General features: G+C 45.2%; 2 protein-coding genes across 2 annotated transcripts in view; one reads left to right on the forward strand and one right to left on the reverse strand.

Moving 5' to 3' along the window:
- The window catches only part of LOC134732861 (dynamin-like 120 kDa protein, mitochondrial), an 87,674-nt gene extending 83,203 nt beyond the window's left edge, over positions 1-4,471 (reverse strand). The window contains 1 exon segment of the mRNA XM_063619973.1: positions 4,337-4,471. Within this exon segment, the coding sequence (XP_063476043.1) occupies positions 4,337-4,368 (32 nt within the window). The 5' untranslated portion in view covers positions 4,369-4,471.
- A 12,585-nt stretch (positions 4,472-17,056) lies between these two features.
- The window catches only part of TNK2 (tyrosine kinase non receptor 2), a 119,927-nt gene continuing 112,261 nt past the window's right edge, over positions 17,057-24,722 (forward strand). The window contains exon 1 of the mRNA XM_063622079.1: positions 17,057-17,175. The gene's annotated coding sequence lies outside the window, so the exon portion shown is untranslated. The remainder of the gene's footprint in view (positions 17,176-24,722) is intronic.

Here is a 24,722-nt window from a genome sequence, read left to right on the forward strand (position 1 = left end):
ATGTCTCATCTAAAAAGGGAAAAAAAAGTACCCCATTTCCCTGCTCTAGCTATGTTATTAAAATAAAAGCCAAACCATCCTGATTTCCATTTTTTTTTTTTTTTTTTTTTTTTTGAAACAAAGTCTTGCTCTGTCGCCCAGGCTATAGTGCAGTGGCTCGATCTCTGCTCACTGCAACCTCCGCCTCTGGGGCTCAAGCGATTCTCCTGCCTCAGCCTCCTGAGTAGCTGGGATTACAGGTGCCTGCCACCACACCCGGCTAATTTTTGTATTTTTAGTAGAGACAGGGTTTCACCATGTTGGCTAGGCTGGTCTCGAACTCCTAACCTCAGGTGATCCGCCCACCTCAGCATCCCAAAGTGCTGGTATTACAGGCATGAGCCACTGTGCCCAGCCTGATTTCCATTTCTATCACTTCAGTGAAACAGCTCTTACTGAGGCCACCATAGGCTTCCAATGGCCATTTTGCTCAATTCTGGTTTTATCTGACCTCTCAGCAATACGTGACAACGTTGACACCTCTTCATTGTTGAAACTTCCTCTTCCCTGGGCAGTCTCTAGTTTTACCTCTATCTCACTGGCCACTCATTTTCAGTATCCTCAACTACCTTGGAAATGTTGGGAACTCATCAAGGCTTAGACCTAACCTACTTCTCACTCTTCCTAGGCAATCTCATCTACACCCATTTCCTCCATTACCATCCACATACCCATGTTTCTCAAAATTATGTCTAATACAATTAAGTTTCCCCTTTTGGTCAGCCCCTCAATTTAGAGAGATTGACCAAGACTTTAGGCACTGACACCACTCTCTGTCACCATCATAAAGACTTATTTGGTCTCAGTGTGGAACTCACAAGTCGTCTTTAGTTTCAGTATGGAGTCTCACACGTCTTCTTTGGTGTTAATAGGGAATTCACAAGCCGCAGCCTGTACCAGTTAAACGATTCTTTATGTTCTTGCTGATCCAGTTGGAGCGAGACCATTCAACTGTCAATGTATAGCTGCATACAAAACATTTAAGACTTGAGAGTATACAGAGCGCCAAGGGGACTATTACTGCGACTATTGAGAGGATACCATCAAAATGCTACGTACTCCTTGTTGTTATTCAAAAACAGCAATCAAAGAACAATAGAAAGTATACAGAATTAAACATGTCTTTAAGAGTTTAATAAATGTTCCTAAAAGTTCATGGAAATGAAAAGTTGCAATGCTCAGTGCTAGGTGCCCTCTAAAAGGAAAAATAAAAAAAAAAATTAAGTTGCCGCCGAATGCAGTGGCGCACGCCTGTAATCCTGGCATTTTGGGAGGCCAAGGTGAGAGGATTACCTGAGCCCAAGGGTTCAAGGCCAGCCTGGACAATATGCCAAGACCCTGTGTGAAAGAAAATAAAAGAAAGAGAAGAGAAGAGAAGAGGAAAAGAAAAGAAAAGGAAAAGAAAAGAAAAGAAAAGGAAAGAAAAGTTGCAATGGCCAATATTTAAAAAATCAACAGTAAAACCATAAAATGAATTAAGGAAATTCCCCAGGACATAAAATGCAAAAAAAGAGGTGAAGAACATAAAAGGAAAGTTAAGTGATGCAGAGCTGTGGTAATGTGGTATCCAAAGGGAGTGGGAGGATGGGGGTGGAATGCATCCCGTGGGATGAACAAAAGATCTACTGGGATTCGGGAAGAAAGTACTGAAGCTTCTAGATGCAGTACGTTTTGTATTTTATCCACTAAGATTATGTTAGGGTTGACTTACAATGTAAATAATTGGTACAGATGCATATATAATTTAAAAATAAAAAAGTGTGCATATATACATAGGGTATATGTATGCTTTTCCTTTTAACAGACGACGAGTACAAATCTTACTGTGGAAATCATGGACATAACAGATCAATCTAAGAGGACCACTATCCCCCTAAGAGATGTCTAGAAAGAAAAAGGACAGGAAAAATGAAAGGAAGATAATGAAAAATAAGAGAAAAAAACGTCTCAGAAATGAAGAAAGATAAAGGGAAAGGCCCACTGAGTGTGCCAAGTCAAATGAGTAGCAAAAGAAAACAAAACCAAACCCACACCTGGTCCAAGCCTTGAGAAATTTAGGATAAAGGATAAAGTCAAGACCCCAACAGATTCCGTGAAGGGAAAAACAAGATAATCACGAAGACGAAAAAATCAGATTGTCATAAGAATTCTCAGCAGCAACAATTACATTAGAAGAAAATGTAGCAATGCCTTTACAGTTCTAAAGGAAAATAATTTTGAATATAGACTTCAATATTCAATCAAAACTAAAAATCAAATATGATGCAAAATAGGTTTCCCCCAGAAATCATGTACTCTCTTGTTCATTGACCATCACTTTTAATCAATATATCATTTCCTAGTATGTAATTCTTTAAAAAATAATTTTACACAATTATTTATTGCACCCAAATGTTAGTATTGATCTTTTCACATGTCCATGAGCATGTATTTATATATGTATGTCCAAAGAAATGCTTGTGCTCTCATCTGTTAGGGAGCAGGAATTTAACTGTATTCTTTCACAACATGCAAAGGAACTATAGCAAAAGGAAAACTCCAGAGCATGGGGCTTCTGGCTTCCTACATCTCTACTTCTTTAGGTAGCTAAACTGTGCCATCACCAGGAGACATTTTTAAGCCATGACTCAATGGCATCCACGGTAACTTTGGAAATAATTTAGCCCAATGACAGCCAATTAAATAAATACCACTTATAAATCAGTTTGTTTTAAAACTCCATCTTTGTAGTTCTTCCTACACATCTTAATCGCTCCAACAGAGAATGCTATCTTCTGCAGTCTCTTCTCTTTTTATTTAAAGAAAATCAGATATGTTTCCTCACTAAATATTGAGAACTAGAAATGCAAGGGTTGTAAATAGCTTACTTTAATACCAAGGGCTGTGAACTTACTCAAAGACTAAAATTCCATGAGATTAAAAATACCTATGCAATAATTCTAATTGACTAACACCGTTAACTATTGTTATCTCATCTAGTTCTGCATTTTGGACTCCAGTTAACCCACAGAAAACAAATTGGGCCGGGCGCAGTGGCTCACGGCTGTAATCCCAACACTTTGGGAAGCTGAGGAGGGTGGATCACATGAGGTCAGGAGTTCGAGACCAGCCTGGCCAAAATGGTGAAACCCCCTCTCTACTAAAAATACAAAAAATTAGCGAGGCGTTCTGGCGCGTGCCTGTAATTCCAGCTACTCCGGAGGCGGAGACAGGAGAATTGCTTGAACCCGGGAGGCGGAGGTTGCAGTGAGCCGAGATCGCGCCACTGCACTCCAGCCTGGACGACAGAGCAAGACTCCGTCTCAAAACAAAACAAAAACAAACAAATGCATTCCATTCCTTATAAACACGATAAATTATCTACACCACTTAAAAACGTCTGGAAAAAATTCAAAACAAGTGCTTAGAAGTTAATTCAGGAAAACCACGTTTTTCCAATTTTGCTTGATGCCTATTACTTCCTATCAAATGCCTGCAACAATGAGCTAAGCTTGAAGGTATCTAATGATACTAGAACAAAACGTCCTATAAAATCCAATTTAATCTCATTACAATGCATATAGTAACGCACAAAAATGAAAAGATTTCTATGATTTTCTATTTAGAATTAAACCACCCCAGGGCAACAATGATTGACATTAGAAAGGTGGTGCCACGTTCACGACCTTGCATCAAAAAGCTAGTCTCTCTCCCTAAACACAGAAAAAAGCTGCTATTGAAAGGGGCATCTCGAAACACCATCTCTGACACCGTGTGCGTCATTGCTCTAGTTCTGACTCCTATCAGCGGGCTAGGGAAAGAGACAGACGCCCCTTTACCCGAGAGAAGAGCCCAGGTACCTGAAGATGCAATGTACATATGGCGCGGAAATGGAAGAAAAAGAAGACAGCGAGAGTTAGGAGAAATGTGGAGAGAGGTGATTCATGGACAGAGCCAAACCTGGCAGGGAGAGGACAGGAAAAAAGGCAAAAAAGGCAACCAGAGACAGACAGAACACTGAAGACACAAGGGTGTAAAGGGCAGAGACAAAAGGACAATAGAGATGGGCCAAGACTGAGAGGCGTCCAGAATTTTCGGGTTGGGTAGGGCCAGAGAAAAGGGCCAGTATTGAAGCCGGCTCCGGACGTAAGCCCAGCCAGGGCTCCTGTCATTCTGGGTCCTCAAGAACATCTGGGAATTCTCCAGCTGCCCTCGGCCTGGCCTGAGCGTCATCTTCACATTTTGGAGATAGAGATAAGACAGCCCCACTCTCAAGAGGCCCCAAAATTAACGGGGCCAGATTAGAGCCTGCACTTACCAGGCCACAGCGGCCCGACGTAGTCGCCACATTCCGCCGGCGGGGAGGTCACGCAGGCGCCGAGTCGTCCACGCCGGAGCCCCCGTGTGAGCCCCAGCCCGGCTCCCGGTCCAGGAATGACCCAGGAAGAGGCCCTCAGCAGCAAGGGCACAGAGCCGCGGCCGAGGCCCTCCCAATGGCGCATGGACTTCCGCAAGAGCCTGACAGGAACCCGTACTCAGTCCTTCAAGGAAACAACCACTTCACGCTTTCTAGGAGGGCAGCACGAACGGTCCGCGGAGGACCCGCGCATGCGCACAGTGCATCGGGAACGGACTGGCGCAATCCATCGCCTCTCACGTGGCCCCGCCCTCTTGCTTCCGGTTTGGAATTCAGAATTAGCCTTGCAGGTTAGAGATTTGGCCAGTGGAGGGAGCGAGAGTTGGGCGGGGACGGGAAGGGCTAAAGGCGTGGAATCAGAATTGATGAATGCTCACCGGGAGCCATGAATTTATTAAGAGCTGGATATTGAGGGAGCACGAAGGAAACTAGAGAGTGCAAGGTGAAATACAGTAATAGAATCATACAAACTAATTCTTGCACATTTGCCTCCCTTCTTTCTTGGGCATCTTTGTTTGAAAGCACTTTCACTTCCTTAGGGCAATCTTGGGAGGTGAGAAGCAGGAGGAAGAGTCATGGATAGGCTAAGTCCCTTAGAATCTCTGAGGATCAGATGGGAAAGGGACTTAAATCAGGCCAGTAACGGGTTTGGAATAAGCTTGTGCGGTTTATAAAAGGCGTCAAAATGATTTGTTCATTAACTGTTTAAACAAACTTTCTTCTGGATTTTAAGCCCACCAGTTTGTTGAAATGGTCCTCGTCAAGGCTTCCACCAGCTCCCTGTTGTTTGTGGCCAGCGGGCCTGCCGCAGCATTCAGCTCAGATGCCAAGTGCTGGGCACTCCTTCAACTACTTTTTCTCTTGGCTCTCTGGACGTCACATTCTCCTTTTTCTCCGTAACTGCTGCTCCCCAGGCTCCTTTGCTGGCTCCCCTCCCAAATTTCTCAATGTTGGACAGGCCCAGATCTCAGCCGTCTTGAGCTCCTCTCCTCCATCACTTTAAATACTCATTTCCCCTTCCAACACAAACCTTTTATGTTTTGTAAGGAAACTAGGGCCCATAAAACGGATGTGGCCTGTGAACGGTTATGAAGCCAATTTTTAGGGACTAAAATAAAAGGGTCCTGTGCATCCTCTTTACTTCAGGGACCTTTCACCTCCTCCCCACTACCCACCCCCCACCCATGCCACACACATACACAAATACACAGAGCATAAGACAATTCCTTTTCCCTTAATTGTCCGAATCATAAGTCTGGACCCATGCCCTCACAATACCACCAAATGTAGACCTAGCCATTGATAGTAAACTTCCCAAATGCAGGACTCTTGGAATCTTCTTTATTTATTGTGGTGACTGTTTCAATGGCAGGTCCAGAGAGCAACTTGCTGTACCAACCTGTGCAAACTGTAGATCTTCCTGGGATTGTAGCGTTGTACAAAAAGTGTCTTTGTAATCATTACTTCCTTGTTATTTTAGAAAATAAAATAAGAGAAACCAAGAGACTTTAACAACAACAACAAAAAAGAAAAATTAGGGATAAAAGACTTTAACCATAAAAAAAGGAGAAACTAACCACCCTCACCATTTATATGTGGTTATCATATGTTTTATGAAGCCTTTGTTTTGCAGTTCCACTTCTAGGCATTTATCCTGTGGAATCATTCCCACGTATGCAAAGATGTAGGCATGATGATGTTTATTTCTGCGCTGTATGAAATGGGAAAAGATTGGAATCAGTATAAATGTCCATGTATAGGAACTAGACACATAAATTACATCCGTACTAGCCGTGAAAACCTATGCTTTAGGTCTGTATGTCCTGATAAGGAATGATCTCCCATAAATACATAGTATTACCATGACAAAAGGGCAAACTGTTGTACAATAAACTGCCACCATTGGACCAAATTCAGCCCACAGACCTGTTTTGTTTGGCTTGGACAGTGTTGGCCTATCCAGTGTTTTAAAAATAACACTACATTTGGGCTCGGCACGGCGGCTCATGCCTGTAATCCCAGCACTTTGGGAGGCCGAGGAAGGCAGATCACGAGGTCGGGAGTTTGAGACCAGCCTGGCCAATATGGTGAAACCCTATCTCTACTAAAAATAAAAAAATTAGCCAGCAGCTACTCGGAGGCTGAGGCAGAAAAATCACTTGAACCCAGGAGGCAGAGGTTGCAGTGAGCTGAGATCGTGCCACTGCACTCCAGCCTGAGTGACAGAGCGAGACTCCATCTCAAAAACAAACAAATAAACCCTACATTTGTTGCCAAATAAAAATCAACAAATTTCACATTTAAAAAATCATATAAAAATATCAGGATGCCTAACAACATCAACCTTCAATTCCTATATACAAAAAATGTCTTGGAACCAGGAGCCAAGTAGTAGTTTTATCCTTCAGGCACTCATGTCCTCTCTGGTAGTTCACACTCCTTCATCTTTCTGAAATTGAACACATCAATTACTGTTTATCATGAAGCTTGTGCTTCTACTTTTCTTAGTAAAAATTAAGAGGAAAAACAACTACTACTTATATTGAAACTGCCTTGGCAAAATTTTGACAGTAAGAGGAATCTGACATAGTTGACTCCATCTTGCTTCTGACCTCCAAGCTGTCCTCGGTCTTTGGGGAGGAATGTAGTTTATAGTTTAACTTGATAGCAAGGATTATAATAGTCCCTTCCTAAAGCTGACTACCTCCTTGCTCAGCGACCAAAAACCACCTTTGTAAGAAAAGCCAAGAGAATAGGGTCATGAGAGGGGGCTGAACTGTGCTAAGATATAGGTATAGTTTCTTTTTTTTTTTTTTTTTTTTTTGAGACGGAGTCTCGCTTTGTTGCCCAGGCTGGAGTGCAGTGGCGCATTCTCGGCTCACTGCAAGCTCCGCCTCCCGGGTTCATGCCATTCTCCTGCCTCAGCCTCTCCGAGTAGCTGGGACTACAGGCGCCCGCCACCACGCCCGGCTAATTTTTTTTTTTTGTATTTTTAGTAGAGACGGGGTTTCACCGTGGTCTCGATCTCCTGACCTCGTGATCCGCCCGCCTCGGCCTCCCAAAGTGCTGGGATTACAAGCGTGAGCCACCGCGCCCGGCCTAGATATAGGTATAGTTTCTATAGTCCCTTACTGCTCAGGAGTCAATGTGGCCAGAAGTCACAAATCTTGTGACTTCCCCAATTGCTCCTATAGATAACATCATTACTATAGAATCTGAGACTGTTTTTTTGTGGTATATTTCAGACTCACCCCATCGAGACGTATGACTCATGACTCAAGTGATTCTGTGGCCCCACCCAGAGGTAGACTCAGCACACATGGAATGTTTTCCTATTATTTCATCCCCAGCCAATCAGCAGCGCCCATTCCCTACCCCTTGCCCACTAAATAGTCCATAAAAACCTCCAACCTCAGAGCCTTCGAGAAGATTGATTTGAGTGACAACTCCAGTTCTCCTGCATAGGCTGGCCTTGAATCAGTTAAACTCTTTTTCTACTGCAATGCCATGGTCTCAGGGAAATGATTTTGTCTGTGCAGTGAGCAGGAAGAACCTGTTGGATGACTACAATATCAAAAGTGAGAGAAAATGAAGGACTGAGAGGGTCAGCCATTTCCAAAACAATAAGAAAGAGCTTTTTTTTTTTTTTGGCAAAAGAACACAAGTATGCAATATGCAAGTAAAATTATATGAATAAATTATATGAATACAATTTAATATGACATTATACAACAGACATACTTGCATTACTCATTTATGTTACATGCCTAACCCACAAAAATATTTGAGTTGATAAGCCCTAGTGAAGGGCAGAGTCAAGGAAGGACTTGAAGATGGTGGGTCATGAGTGGGAGGGAGGCTTACATTTATTGTAAACCCTTTTATACTCTGAACTTGTGTATTAATTACTTGTAAAAACATGTTAAAAATATTTTTCTGATCCAGAAGTCATGAAATAATTTTACTACTTTAAACTAAATTTTCCAGTTCAGCTGGGAATTGAGCAATTCACCAGGTAAAACTCAAAATATTTACCTTAACAGGAAAAATGACCCTTTTCAGAATTATCCAACAAATCAGAAATTTTCAGAAAGGAAGGTAATGAGAGATGTTAATGGAAATGGAAATGTTTAAAATTGATTTCATAAGTTTTATATTTAAATTTTTACATAAAAGCTTTTGCAAAGTTCTTCCTGGGAGATCTCCAAGTTCCTTAACACTGTACTCTTTGTGGTTTCCTGGAGAAGACAACAATTAGCTGAAGTCACACATGTTTGCACCATCATCATTATCAAACTCTCCCCAGCCCTCAGAAAAGCATGTTATAATCCTTATTAACAAACATTTACAGTCACTTCCTATGAACCCTAGTCAAGGATATAAATACATATATATATATATATATATGTATATATATACACACACAAATTATACACACACACACACACACACACACACACACACACACACATATATATTTGGTTTTTGTTTGTTTTTTTGAGACAGAGTCTCGCTTTGTCGCCCAGGCTGGAGCACAGTGGCGCAATCTCGGCTCACTGTAACTTCCACCTCCCAGGTTCAAGTGATTCTCCTGCCTCAGTCTCCTGAGTAGCTGGGATTACAGGTGCATGCCACCATGTCTGGCTAAGTTTTTGTATTGTAGTAGAGATGGGGTTTCACCATTTTGGCCAGGCTGATTTCAAACTCCTGACCTCAAGTAATCCACCTGCTTCAACCTTCCAAAGTGCTAGGATTACAGGCATCAGCCACCGTGCCCGGCCTGAGGATGTATTTTTTTAAAAAGAGTAAACCACAGTTCCTACCCTCAACTAACCATGGTTTTGTTAGGAAGACAGACATACATAAAAGGTAAACATTAATGTGAGGTAGTACAAGCTGAGGACCAAGTAATGGGTAGCAACAGTTACTACCCACAGAGGCAGACTATAGTGTCATAAAGTGGGCTCAAAAAAGATAATCCTGGAGAAACAGAAAAGGATGAATTTGTAAAGAGGGAAACTGAGGGTCAGGAAGACTGGATAGGGGGCTGTTGAGAAAGTCAAGTGTGAGGGCCCTTAACCAAAGCCTGGCAATGGGAAGAGGTGAGAGATTCTTTGAAAGGATACTTCGAAGTATTTAAAACAATGAAAAACTAAATGAAGAAATTAGGAAGAGGAATCAAAAGATAATGGGGTTCAAGCCAAAGTCAATTGACATTATTGGTAACAGTCACAAATATAGAAAAGCTGATTACAAGGGGATGATAATGCTGGCTTGGAAAGATGATTGGCGCTGAAGTGTGAATGGGTTATTCAGGTGGCAGTTAGAAGTCAAGCTTTGGAGTTCCACAGGGAGATGAGGCCTGCCATACAGATTTGAGAGTTGTCTTTATAAAGGTGAAGCTTTGGGTCACATTAACCTTTGTGAAACTGTGCAAGAACTTGAAATTGTTTGTTAATGATTAAATCCACATTATTTTATAATGTTTATTTATTTATTTTGAGACAGCGTCTTGCCCTGTTTCCCAGGCTAGAGTGCAGTGGTGTGATCATGGCTCACTGCAGCCTCGAACTCCTGGGCTCAAGTGGTCTGCCCTTTTCAGCCTCCTAAGTAGATGGGACTACAGACATATGTCACCGTGCCTGGCTAATTTTTTAATATATATATATATATACTTTCAGACGCTGGGTCTCCTATGTTGCCCAGACTGGTCTTGAACTCCTGGGCTCCAGAGATCCTCTTGCCTCAGCCTCCCAAAGTGCTGGGACTATGGGTTTAAGCCATATTTTTGGGATTGTGGCATAACCCATAATTTTTATAATTTTTATACTTTTTGTATATTATGGCTTATATTTTTAAGACTAAATATATTACATTCAGTGCAATAATGCAAAAACAAGAAATGTAAGGCATAACATTTTCAGCTGATGTGACCGATTACATAGAAAATCCTAAGAAATTAATAAAAAGCAAACACCAGAAGTAAATTAAGGAGGGCCTCAGAGTACCAACCCAATGTAAGCAAATTGTGTTTCTATATACTTGCAAAAACACCTGTGCAGATATCAGATCTTAATCCTTGGAACTTGTGAATGTTACCTTACTTGGAAAAAGGGTCTTTGCAGATGTGATTAAGTGAAGGATATTGAAATGGGGAGATTATACTAGATTATCTAGGTAGGCCCTAAATGCCATCCAATATCTTCTTATGAGAGGGAGATTTTCACACAGATATTCAGAGCAGAAGGCAATGTGAAGACAGAGGCAGAGTTTGGAGTGATGCAGGCGTAAGCCAAGGAATGCTGGTGGCCACCAGAAGATGGAATAAGCAAACAAGGACTTCTCCTTTAGAGCCTCCAGCAGGAATGCAGCCCTGCTAGCACCTTGATTTTAGCCCAGTGATACAGATTAAAGACTTCTGATCTTCAGATTGTGAAGAGAATACATTTCTGTGGTTTTAACCCACCCAGTTTGAGGTCACTTGTTACAGGAGCCATTGGAAACTAATATCACCTGGAAATTAAATGAAGAAAATGTCATTCACAATAGCATTAAAAACCCATAATATAATTAGCCATAAATTTACCAAAGATGTGCAAAACCTCAACACAGAAAACCACAAAACATTGCTGAAAGAAATTGAAGACTGTAATAAATGGAGAGATATACTGTGTTCATGGAATAGAAGACTCAGTATTGTTAAGATATCAATTTCCCCCAAATTAGTCTGTATACTCAATCCATTTACAACACAATCCCAGCAGACACTTATTATAGAAATTAACAAACTATTCTAAAATTTATATAGAAATGCAAAGAGCTCAGATTGATGCCAGAGCATTTATAAACCTACCCTACCTCAATACTTATTATAAAACAATTGTAATCAACACTATGTGGCATTGGCATAAGGCCAAATAGATAAATGGACCAGAATAAAGGGTTCAGAAATAGCTCTCTATTTCTGCAGTTAATTGGCTTTTGACAAAATCACCAAAGCCATTCAACAGTGAAAGAAGCCTTTTTAATGAATGGTGCTGGAACCACTGGATATCCCTATAGGAAATGTATACTATACACATACTACACACAAAATTTAGCATAAATTTATACCATACACTAAATTAGTAAGCATGCACAAAAATTGTATAAACTGGGACATAGCCCTAAATGTACAAGTAAAAAGTATGAAGCTTATTGAAGAAAATACAGTATCTTTGCCAAGAGGAATAGGCAAGGATTTCTTATATCACAGAAGGTAACACCATAAAATTAAAAAAAATCATTAATTGGACTTTATCAAACTAAAATACTCCTGCTCACCAAATAACACCAATGAAAAGACAAATAGGCAAACCTCAAATTGGAAGAAAATATTTTTCGAACTTATATCTGACAAAGGATTTATATTCAGGATATATAGGAAATTCTTATAATTCAGTACTAAGATGAACAATCCATTTAAAAATGGGCAAAAATGCAGACATTGCACAAAGGAAGATATGTGTGTGTGTGTGTGGGGGGGTGTGTGTGTGTGTATGTGTGTATACATATACAGATATATATTATATATATTATATATATATATATTTGGCCAAAGAACACAAAGTGCTCAGTGTTATTAGTCATCAGAGAAATGAAAGTTTTGTCGAGGATGTGGAGCAACCGGAATTGTCAATAACCGATGGTAGGAATGTAAAATGGCACAACCACTCTGGAAAAATATTTGGCATTTTCTTATAAAGTTAAATATGCACCTCCCCTTTGGTCCAACCATTCCGCTCGCAGGGATTTATCTAGGAGAAGTAAAAACGTGTTCATGGAAAGTCTTGTACAAACATATTCATAGCGACTTTTTCACGGTAATTGAAAACTGGAGCCAAATGAAGTGTGCAGCAGTGAGAAAATGAAAGGAAATTTACACAATGAAATACTCCTCAACAACAAACAGAATGACCTGCTGATACATGTAACAACACGAATGAATCTAACAGACGCGCTGAACTCAAAAAACAATGTACCGTATAAACATTTAGAACAGGGGTGTCCAATTTTTTGGCTTCCCTGGGCCACATTGGAAGAAGAATTGTCTTGGGCCACACATAAAATAAACTAACGATAGCTGATGAGCTAAAAAAAAATTTTGCAAAAAACCCACAAACAAACCTGATAATGTTTTTTGTTTTGTTTTTGTTGTTGTTTTCTTTTGAGACAGAGTTTTGCTCTTGTTGCCCAGGCTAGAGTGCAACGATGTGATCTCAGCTCACTGCAACCTCTGCCCCCTGGGTTCAAGTGATTCTCCTGCCTTGGCCTCCTGAGTAGCTGGGATTACAGGTGCCCGCCACCACACCCAGCTAATTTTTTGTATTTTTGTAGAGATGACATTTCACCATGTTGGGCAGTCTGGTCTTAAACTCCTGACCTCAAGTGAGCCGCGCACCTTTGCCTCCCAAAGTGCTGGGATTACAGGCGTGAGCCACCGTGCCTGGTCAAAACTCATAATGTTTTAAGAAACAGTAACAAAGTTTGTGAATTTATGTTTAGCTGCATTCAAAGCCATCCTGGACCACATGCAGCCTGCAGGCTGCAGGATGGACGAGCTTGATTTAGAGCATCCATTTATATGATGCTCTAGACCAGGAAAAATAGATAATGGAGAGTGGGGAGGAACATTGGGGAACTTTCTAGACATGGAAACATTCCATATCATGATGGGAGTCTCAGTTACATGAACACATCCATTTGTCAAAATGTATAGCAAAGATTTGTTCATTTAAAATTTTAGATTTGTATATGTACATTTGACATTAAAAAGCTATGAAGAATGATTACATGAGGAAGATGGGAAGTGGTTAGAAGTTAGATGAAGCAAGAATCACAAAATGTTAATAACCATGGAAGCTGGCCAGTAGGTATATGAGTTCATTATACTTTTCTGTTCACTTTGCATGTATTGAAAGTTTACATTAAACATATTAAAATGTATCTTTTTTTGTAAAAAAATATATAGAATAAAAATGAAATGAACCCAACAGAAGGCAGCCTCATTAGTATAGAGATGAGGAGCAGAAAATGAGCATAACAGGCAAAGAGCCTTGTGTGCTGTGTAGAATTTATTCCAGCTTGTATTCGTTTCCTATTGCTGCTATAACAAATAACCCCAGGACAAATTTATTATCTTATCGTTCTGAAGGTCAGAAATAAGAAATGGGTCTCTAGGAAGAATCCTTTTTTATTTTTCCTTTTCCAGTTTTGAGAGGCCACCCACATTTCTTTGTTTGTGGCTCATTCTATCTTCAAAGCCAGCAGTGACTGGTCAAACCTTCAGTCCTAGAGGGACCCCACCCACGATCTTCTGATTCAGTCCTGGGGGACTGCACCCCCGACCTTCCCAGTCCTGGAGGGACCCCACCCCAGATCTTCTGATTCAGTCCTGGGGGACCCTACCCCAGATCTTCCGATTCAGTCCTGGGGGAACCCTACCCCAGATCTTCTGATTCAGTCCTGGTTCGGCCTGAGAATTTGCATTTCTAACATGTCCAGGGACCACAGCTTGAAAACCTCCATGGCAGACAGGTAATGGGATGACATGGTCCAATAAATGAAGGAAAAATAACAGGTGGCAACCTCAGGCAGCTTCATCCCAACCAATAAGAAAGTAAATCCTTTTGTAAACTAAGAGGAAGTATTAATATGGGCGTTTGAGCAAACATTTAAGTGTTAGGACAAAGAATTAAAAACTAGCACAGGCACCCCTGAAGCATGATAGGATGGCAACAGAAGGGCTGATTTAGTTTCTGAGAAATAACTGACAGGCAGTGTTGTGTGTGTGTCTACTACTTAGGAACCCAAAATAAACCTTCAGACCGTTTTCATGAGTACCGAGACCAAGAAAACCACTGGGCAGTGGGTGGTCTGGAAATGTAAATGTTGATGGAACTCCACTAATGAGTCATGGAACGATGCTTCATATTGAAAATGTTTTGTAAATGTGAGTTTCAAGGTTTCAAAGTGAACCTGTCTGTGTTAGGAGAAACGACATGCCAAAGAAGTAAAATAATTGGGTCAATATAAAAAGTAGAATATTGCTGAGAGAGATGTGGGTAATTCCTAACACGGTTCAAAGGCACCAAAAAGGTGAGCTGTGAGTAAGATATTCAGACCTGCACCGTCCCCTGCAGTAGACACAGACAACATCTTGGTAGGCAACTGGGTGAAAATTCGGAGACGACCCAAGAAACTATGAGGATGAAAAAAGTTAGCATTCATGGAATGAGGCACTGAAGAACCTGAAAAGCTGGAATAACCCCATGAAATAATGAGAATAATTGTAGTATCCTGAACTGGGGTACGGGACACAGGACTGACGTGGAAGGCGGCACCAGACTACGCGCGCGGGAAAGACCCAGGGATCGCAGTGGCCCGAAGCTGGGCACTTCCCAATTCTGGGGATTTGTGCTACAGGCACTGCAGGCTCCACGGTAGAACTGTGTCCAGCACGAAGGCAGTGCTGTCTTGGCGGAGACAGGGCTGCACCACTACTGGGGCGGGAAGGGGCCCCGCAGGGAGGCGCCCAGTGTTTCCAACCGCACGGGGTCGGGGGCGACGCTGATGCAGAGCGTGGGGGCGCAGGTAAAACCTAAAGGAGAGAAGCTTTTCCGGGCGGAACAGACAACGGAGAACGCTGCACACTGCCTTTCCCACCCGAATTGTGTTTTGCCTTTTTTTTTTTTTTTTGAGACGGAGTTTTGCTCTTGTTGCCCAGGCCTGGAGTGCAATGGCCTGATCTCGGCTCACTGCAACCTCCGCCTCCCGGGTTCAAGCAATTCTCCTGCCTCAGCCTCCCAGGGAGCTGGGATTACAGGGGTGCGCCACCACGCCCGGCTAATTTTGTATTTTTAGTAGATACGAGGTTTCTCCATATTGGCCAGGTTGGTCTCGAACTCCCGACTTCAGGTGATCCACCGGCCTCGGTCTCCCAAAGTGCTGGGATTACAGGCGTGAGCCACCGCACCCGGCCTGCTTTTTTTTCTTTTTTTTTTTTTTGCAGAGTCTCGCTGTCCACCGGGCTGGAGTTGCCGTGATCTCGGCTCCCTGCAGCCTCCAGCTCCCAGGCTCAGGCGATCCTCCCGCCTCAGCCCACGGAGTAGATGGGACCACAGGAGCCCGCCACCACGCCCGACTACTTTTTGTAATTTTTGTAGGGATGGGGTCTAGCCACGCTGCCCAGGCTGGTCCCAACTGCTGGGCTCAAGAGCTCCGCCCGCCTCCGCCTCCCAAAGCGCAGGGACCGCAGGTGTGAGCTACCGCGCCCCGCCCAGAGTTTCCGACTGTTAGCGGGAATCATATTCACGTCAAAACTTCCCTTTATACACGAACTAAAAGGCAAACTAAATCCCTGCTCCATCACTGCCTGTCCCGGGTCACTGCGCGGCACATTTTCTCCAAGCGCCTTCCCGGCCCCGCCCGCAGGTGGCCTGCGCGGGAAGATCCCGGACAACGCGCATTTCCTGCGGCCCCGAAATGGCGGTAACGCCAGGCCCCGCCCACGACAGAGGCGGAAGCGGAGCCGCCCTGAGAGGTCTCCCGTTGCCGCAGGCGCCTCAGCCCAGCCGCGCGCCTCGGCCCTTGGTCGCCTACTCCTACCGCCCTGGCCCCGGGCGGGGCGCTGCCAGACCAGAGCTTCCTGTGGAACGTCTTCCAGAGGTGCGGGCTGGCACCGCCCCGGCCCCTCCCGCCTCCGCCGCAGCCGCCCCCGACCCCTGCCCCGACCCCGCGGCCGCCCCGACCCCTGCCCCGACCGAGGCGGCCGCCCCCGACCCCTATGCCGATCTCCGCCGCCTCCCCTGTCCCCTGCCCCGACCCCCGCGGCCGCCCCGACCCCTGCCCCGACCCCCGCGGCCGCCCCCATCCCCTGCCGGCTCCCCCGCAGTCTCCCCCGTCCCCTGCCCGGTCTGCTGTGGCAGTCCCTGCCTCCTGCCCCGTCCCTGTTCTGTGCGTCGGGCCCTTCCTAAGGTGCAGAGTGCGCCACTGCAGACCCGAGGTCGCGGCCACCGGCTCCTGCGCTAGGCCCTTTTTCTCGCCTCAGGAGCCGTAAGGGGGAGGGTCTCCCGGGTGCTTGTTTGGGGAAAGCGGAAACAGACTGCCTGGGCCGCTGTTAAAATGTCAGCAGCCAAGGAAGAAGCAGCGACCTGGCGTCTGGTCAGGCCAGGTGACCTTTATGGCGGCGCCTTCTGTCCCTGGTCGCTTTTCCACTGAATGAATGACCGAAACTGTAGTAACTCATGGCCAGGGAATGGCTTATTATCTGAGGGAATCTTTTCTTGTTTGTGAAAAAGGGAAACTGGTACAAATGCGAATTCAGACAGGCCAGGAGGGGAAGGAAGGGAAGGATTGAGGTGGGAAAAGACAGAAAGATGATTGACCTCTTAGGGGAAGACCACACTTGGACGTGGGCTCCTGGGGCACTTCCTTGATTCCCCTGCACTCCTTAGCGGGGTGGGAGAGGCGGAGGTTCCAGGAGGGAGCCTTCCAGAGTCGGTGCAGGGTTGACAGGAGACGTTTGTTTTGCTTTTCCTGAACTTTCGATCGCCAGCTTATTTGGTCTTGATGTTGTAGGGTTGATAAAGACAGCAGTGGAGTGATATGGACACCGACCTTAGCAAGCTGTCTCTAACCGTGAGTGGGCCAGTGGGACCTGGGCCTCCAGACCGAGAAGCCGCGAGCCTGCCCTGCTCACAGTGGGTAACTTTCTTTCTGAAGTTGATTTTCCAAGGACAAAGGAATCATTAGGACAAATTATTATTACTGCTTCATGGTGGAGATGCTTCTGGTTTATTTTGTGGCCACCGCTGTTACTGCTTGGAGTGCCTCACCCAGCCAGCTAACAACTGCGTGCGTGAGCGCGGGAAAAGGCTTCTTGAGAAACGAAAACTAGGCTGTAGGCTTAGGAGGGGAATAGGGGGGTTAGCTCTGTACAGCCGAAAGCCTTTTGGTAGGTTGGAGGTCCTTGAATTTCCTCGGTGACTGCATCTTGGTGACTTCTCTGAATAGACCTTCGAGGGCACTGGGGGGTGATTGTTGGAGGGCTTGGGGAGCTCTGGCAGCATTTGTGTGGGAACGTGGCTGTTACAGGAACTGCAGAAACTGGGACTGGGTTCCTGGGGAAAGGATTGGGGGTGTTGGAGGCGCTGGCAGGGGAGTTATGGGGAGGTGTTCTTATCAGTATGCGAATACTGGGCATTCAGGCAGCGGGAAATCCGGGTCCTTGCGTGTCGTGAGCTCCCTGGAGTTACGTTCTTGCCAGTTTCAGCCCAATTGATCCCCCTCCCCTGAGCTATGATTGGATGCACTTTACTTCATTGAACACCTGACTGCTGCTTTTTCTGTAATCCCTCAGGGGCAGTGATCTTTTCTGATTCTGTATATAGTTTGCCTTTCCAGATCGGTGCCATTTAAGCTAGAAATGGGGTCAGTTTTGGGATGATGTGAAAATGTTGAAAGACTCCTCGTTATTAGTGGGAAGTATCTGATGTTGTCAGAGACTGGACTGGGGCGCCGGGAGCACTACGGCTGCTAGACACTGCCTCACTGCGCTGTGGGTGAGGGGTGCTGGATTCAGCCTTACTGCCTAATGATTTGTGAGGATTTGTGTTTTCAGAGTAACATGTTTACCTTATATTATGACATCAGTTCCTAATATGTGACGTGTGGGCCACAGATGCTGGTGTATTATTTCACGTCCATTTATATAGATTGTTTTCAGGGAATTCAGAAATTCTGTTATCTCTACGCTAGTGATTGTGCTTTCTTGATTTTTCTCTTCTCATTATTCTTAAATCCTCCTTTTTTTATTTGCATCTCAGTTCATTTATACTCGGGAAGTGCAAGACGTGGCTACTAGAAAGAGATGTCAAGAGAACCTGGAATCCAGTAGGCTACAATTTGGCAAATCTTAGCTTAAAACTTCCTAAATGTTGACCACAGTGGATGCAAATGGCTCTGTGCATCATCTGTTAAATATGGTCAGATGACCACCCAGGTTCAAGTGGTTTGTCACCAGGGTGATACGAGCCACACGGAGTGCCCTCCTCAGAGGGCATGTCTCAGAGACATTTATTTTGAGTGGTTTTCCAGTGAGTGATGCAAGATTTATGATCTATTTTAACAGCCTGCTTTTTATGCATTTGCTCAAATTTTTAGATTTTAGGTTTAGTTTTAGGTTTTCTGTCATACTTGCTCAACTAGGAGTGGTGGTCAAATACTGGACTTCATTAGCATGATAGCCTGCCCACCTTGGCAGGCTCCACTGGAGTGCTTGGGGCCTGCCTGGATTCCAGTCCTGGCTCCACCAGGTTTGTGTCCTCGCCGTTACTGGGAGGGAATATTGAGGAAATGCATGCGAGGTGCTTCCGGTGATTCCTGGCACAGAGCAAGTGCTCAGTAATTGTCAGCTGCGAGTATTAGTAGTAGCTAATACACTACCACTATTCTTGGCTAAGAGGCCAGCTCAAAGCTTTGATGGTTTCCATTACCTGATGATGGTGATGATGGTTTCCACGTACTGAACACTCACACCATTGGGCTAGGCGCTTAACCCAAATCCAAGGTCAGCATTATTGTTTGGGGTTCGGGGGAGACACCTCCTGCTCTGACGTGTGTGTTTGGGTTCCCGTATTTTCACCAGAGGGTGTTAGTCCTGCCCCAGTTCAGCTGGTCCTCAAAGCATATGTAGCTCTTTAACCATCAGCAAGTGTCAGTCAGAACATAATCTTGATTTCAGCTGGTACTAAATATCTACCAGGAGCCTGCTTGAGAGAGAGAATTGCCTGACAGGTGCTGAGTCCACCATTCCTGAGATACTTTGAAATCAGTGTCTGGCTTAACCCAAGCTGTGTATCGGGACCCTCTCACCGTGGCCCCAGTGGAGTCACTTTACTTAGGCGCCCCCTTTTGCCTTGGGCTCTGAGCTTCCTCTGCCTTTCATCTCTGCAGAATGAAGCCCCACCCGCCCTTCAGGATGCAAAGCCCCCCTCTATAAAGTGCGTGCGGGGCCAGGTGCAGTGGCTCACGTCTGAACTCCCAACACTTTGGGAGGCCGAGGCAGGGGTATCGCTTGAGCCCAGGAGTTTGAGACCAGCCTGGGCAACATTGTGAGACCCTGTTCCTTGAATTGCCCTGGGAGATTTCCTCAGCTTGTGCTGGAGGCATGTGGCCCCATGAAGCCCGTAGTCACGGTTCACCCTGAGAGACGCTGGCTTTGGGGCTCACACGCCTGCTGCGGGCAGCCCCGGGAGATGGCCACCCTGTTTCTCCTGGAGCTGGAGCTGCGCGTCTTCTCAGCAACTGTGGTGGCTGTTCTGTTTGGTTTGCATCTTATAAACCGTTTACCTGATTACATTTTCCTCTTCAATTTAGCTGCTAGAAAATTTAAAGTCAGGTTGGTGGCTCGCCAGTAATGAGAGTTTAGAGGTAAATTGTATGACATAGTCTTAGACTCTTCACTTTCTCCTTAGCCAACATGATTCACAGTTACTTTATTTTGCTGTACTGTGAGTGTCTTTGTGTTTCCTGAATTCCTTCTGGAATAAGGCAGGTTGTTAGTAAGCACAGGTTTCTGGTCCATCTCGTAGCCTCAGGCAGTGGGCGGTGCCATCTGCTCCCTTTCTGGGTTACCTGTGGTAGCTCTCAAGTTGCAGGGCTGCGATTTGAAGCCTGATTTAGTACACCCTGTTTCTGTCGTGTTCTGTGGTGGTTTGCTCCTCAAGTGTGAGCATTCACCCCGTGGCCCTGTTTCTCCACCGCACCTCTGCCTGGTGGCGTCCTACTGGATGTCTCAGCCGAGCCACTCTGTTCTGAAGACGCCCTTGTCCTCCACCCCTTTGCTTTGGGCTCTGAGCTTCTTCTGCCTTTCATCTCTGTAGGATGAAGCCCCACCTGCCCTTCAGGATGCCAGCCTTGGCAACATTGTGAGAGCCTGTTTCTACAAAAACTAAACAAGCGTAGTGGTGCACGCCTGCAGTCCCAGCTACTTGGGAGGCTGAGATTGGAAGATCACTTGAGCCTGGGAGGTTGAGGCTGCATTAAGCTGAGATCAAGCCACTGCACTGTAGCCTGGGAGACAGAGCGAAACCCCATCTCAAAAAAACAAAGAAAGTGGATGTGTGCTGCTGCTGCCATTGGATCATCGCAGCATTTTTCTTTTCTCTGATGTGCGCCTTTTTCCTCACCGTGGGGGCTCATATTTTCGTAGTTCCCTCTCGCTACTAGATTGTGAGCTGTGTGGAGGAAGGTTCATAATTGTGTTGTATGCACAGACACACAAACTTTGTCCTTGGATAGACACATATCAATCCGCTTCCTCCTCCTCTCTGAATTTATTTAAAAAAAAAAAGAGATGGAGCCTCACTGTCTTGCCCAGGCTGGTCTCAAACTCCTAGGCCCAAGCGATCCTCCCGCCTCTACTAATATGAATTATTAGCCTGTACTATTTGAATTCCTATACTAATGTGATTGAAATTAGTTTGACTTGTATAATAATTGTTCTCCCAGATTGGGCTTCTGTTTTGATAGTAGAACTAAATTATTAGGCTATTTCAAGAAATTAGTATATTACTGGTAGAAAAACTGAAGCTACAAAATGGCCAGGTTTCTCACTTCAGTTAAATTTGTGCTTCTGAGTGCTTGTATTCTAGGTGAAACCGCACTGAGAAGGTATTTGTGGCCCGTTCGCTGATTCATTGATTAGACTTCTTTGCACAGGAGAGCTGCTAAAAATTACTGCAGTGAACAGGTATGAAGAAGAAGGCTGTTCTCTGCCCTTCTTTTTGCAATAAAATGTTACAAACTATCTTGAGTTTGATCCCTTTTCAGGTGTTTGGGTTTTTTTTTAACATTCACATGTTTCTTGGAATTATAAGAAATTAACTTTGTGCTTCTGAAGTGGGTTTGCCTTAATATAACACTGATGTATTTGTAAGGGGCATTTAAAAAGCTGTACTTTAAAAAATAATTCTTACATTCGTTTGAAGGTTTTTTGTTTGTTTGTTTGTTTGTTTGTTTTTGAGATGGAGGCTCTCTCTGTCACGGAGGCTGGAGTGCAATGGCATTGATCTTGGCTCACTGCAACCTCTGCATCTGGAGTTCAAGCGATTCTCCTGCCTCAGCCTCCTGAGTAGCTGGGACTACAGGCACCTGCCACCATGCACAGCTAATTTTTTGTATTTTTAGTGGAGACGGGGTTTCACTGTGTTAGCCAGGATGGTCTCGATCTCCTGACCTCGTGATCTGCCCGTGTCAGCCTCCCAAAGTGCTGGGATTACAGGTGTGAGCCAAGAGGCCAACATGGTGAAACCCTATCTCTACTAAAAATACAAAATTAGCTGGGAATGGTGGTGTGCGCCTGTAATCCCAGCTACTCGGGAGGCTGAGGCATGAGAATCACTTGATCCCAGGAGGCAGAGGTTGCAGTGAGCTGAGATAGCGCCACTGCACTCCTGCCTGGGGGACAGTGAGGTTCCATCTCAAAAAAAAAAATAGAATAGAATAACTTTTGTTTAGGTGTTACAAAATCCAGGCTAGACAAATCTAAACTTTAATCTCACACCCAGTTCCTAGATTAGTCCCTTCTCCAGCTGAGGTTTGGCCTAAGCCTCAGGGTTCCTTACTTGGTGGGCACCACCTGCTCCCTTCCCTACCTTTGTTCCTCTTTTTCCTCTGCTGGCTTCTCCAGGGTTGGGTGTGTTCAGTGGCGGAAACAGGCTAAAGGTCTTTGGCTTTTAGGTTCTGTTGATGGGTGAGTTCCAGATACTAGCTTTCTCTTGTAGGATATTTCATTTATTTATCAAAAATATTAGAACACAGCATTCATGTGCCAGACCCTGTTCCAGGCACTGGGGCTAGGGTGATAAATGAGATCAACAAAAATACCTGCCCACATGAAGCTCCTGTTCTAGGGAAGACAAAAAAGAAAGAAAATACACGTGTCCTTAGTACATTAGAAGTTTCCAAGTAGTGTAGAGAAAAATAAAGTAGGTTGGACTCGGTGGCTCACACCTGTAATCCCAGCACTTTGGGAGGCTGAGGTGGGAGGATTACTTGAGCTCAGGAATTTGAGACCAGCCTGGGCAACATGACAAATCCTGTCTCTACAAAAAAAAAAAAAATTAGCTGGATATGGTGGCATGCACCTGTAGTCCCAGCCACTGGGGAGGCTGAGGAGGGAGAATTGCTTCAGCCCTGGAGGTGAAGGTTGCAGTAAGCCAAGATCGTGCCGTTGCACTCCAGCCTGGGTGACAGAGCCAGACCCTGTCTCAAAAAAAACAAAAAAAAAACAAAAGGAAAGAAAGAAAATGAAAAAACAAAGCAGAGATGGGGAAGCAGAGGAGAGGGCTGGTGCTGGGGTCACAGGGGAGGGGCTGGGGATGCACGGGAGGGGCTGGGGATGCAAACTTTCCTGAGTTCCCACAGTTCTCTGCCCCTCTCCTGTCTCACGGGGCAAGGTCCACCTGGGGCTTCCGGTGGTTTTACACCAAGCTAATATCTTGTTCTTCCCAACAGACGGAGGCCCATTGAGGCTTCTCTGTCCTCCATGAGGAATAGCATTGGCCTAAACCTGCAGACAGCATTGCAAAGAGAAGTCAGGCAAACCCGCTGATGAAGAATGATTCCAGTGTGCTGACAGAGGCTGACATTTCTTGCCATGGGTGATTTAATGTTGGGCCTCAATTTTTCACTCCCCCCGTAAGAGTATGACAATAGCCACAACCTTGCCAGGGCCCGAGGGAGGGTGGATGGACTTATCCATCCCATAGGTGTTGCTCGTGGCTGGGTGACTTTCTTCTGCCAGTGAGATTTTCACAGACACGGCACAAGCAGAAGCCTGGAATGTGTGGGCACTGCCAGGCCTGCCCTCTGAGGCTCTTGACTTTCCCCTCGAGACGCACGTGCCCCAGGGAACGGCGGCTCTGGCTGGGGGATGAGAGGCGTGTGGAGCAGGCATGGTTCCCATCCTTAGCCTGCAGTCAAGCCCAGACTAGATCAGCCTAAGCCCAGCCACGCCACGGGTGCAGGAGTGAAGAGCAAATGCTAACTGTCCATGGAATTGACTTTCAAAGGGGCGTGTCATATGCTTCATCCCAGCAACAGTGAAGGCATTTCCCTATCAGTCAGTTGGTAAATGATTATTGACAAACAATGTGCTGGGAAGGTGGAGTGATTTGAGTAGATTTGGCCTCTATTCTCATGGGGCTTCCTTTCTAGAGGGGCAGGCAGATGATGGATGGATAAATATAAATGATTCTAATAGGTTGGTGCAGCAGTCATTAAAAGGAATGGCAAAAAAAGAAAAGAAACGGGGAGGAGCCGCTGCTGCAGTTCATTAATAGTAATGGCAAAAACCGCGATGACTTGTGCCCCAACCTAACACAGTAACCACGGGTGTGCAAAATGTGGCAGTTGGGAAGTTCCGAGTGCTAGGAGAGCATGTAGCTTCCCGGCGTCAGGACACGGGGGTTGGCAACCTAACCAAGGTTAAGTCCAAGTGAGGAGGGTGGGCAGGGAGCGATATTTCAGTGGAGACTCCAAGGATGAATGGTATTTAGAGATGAAACCCCGATACAGAGGGTGTGTGTCTGGCACAGAGAAGAGCCTGTGCAAAAGCCGGTGGGGCGAGAGGACACCGTGTGTTCATCCACCTGAGGGGCGACCAGCAGGCTGGAGCTCAGCGGGTTGAGAGGAGGATGCAGAGCCCGGGAAAGGCACCCTAGGCAGAGGGCACAGCAGGACAAAGGCCTGGAGTCGGGCCCGAGCCTGTGTGGTTTGAGGAACGGACAGAGGCCTGTCTGGCAGGAAGGGAACGGCACAGGGGAGAGACCTTAGACCAGAGCAGAGGGCAGGGCTGTGCTGTGCACTGTGGGCTGTGGATGGTGCTGGCATTTCAGAGGGGAGATCATAGACCAGGGCAGAGGGCAGGGCCGTGCTGGGCACTTTGGGCTGTGGATGGGAGCTGGCATTTATGCTCAGGTGATGGGGATATGTTAAAAGATTTTAAAGAGGGGAATAGCAGTTGGGATTAATGTGTATTCTGGGAATCTCAACAAAGTAAATTCATAGTTCGAATTTTCATAAGACTTCTGCACAGGGAGAGAGAAATAAGATCGCGTCTACAGCTGTGTGATGATTTTATTTAAAAATACGAAGTTTTTAAACGTGATTTCAAATGGTGCGTTTCTGTTTCACATTGGACATAAGTAGATTGCAAGGCTAATGGAAAGTAGAAAAGTTAACT

Source organism: Symphalangus syndactylus, chromosome 17 (genome assembly GCF_028878055.3).
Source record: "Symphalangus syndactylus isolate Jambi chromosome 17, NHGRI_mSymSyn1-v2.1_pri, whole genome shotgun sequence".
NCBI classification, from domain to species: Eukaryota; Metazoa; Chordata; class Mammalia; order Primates; family Hylobatidae; genus Symphalangus; species Symphalangus syndactylus.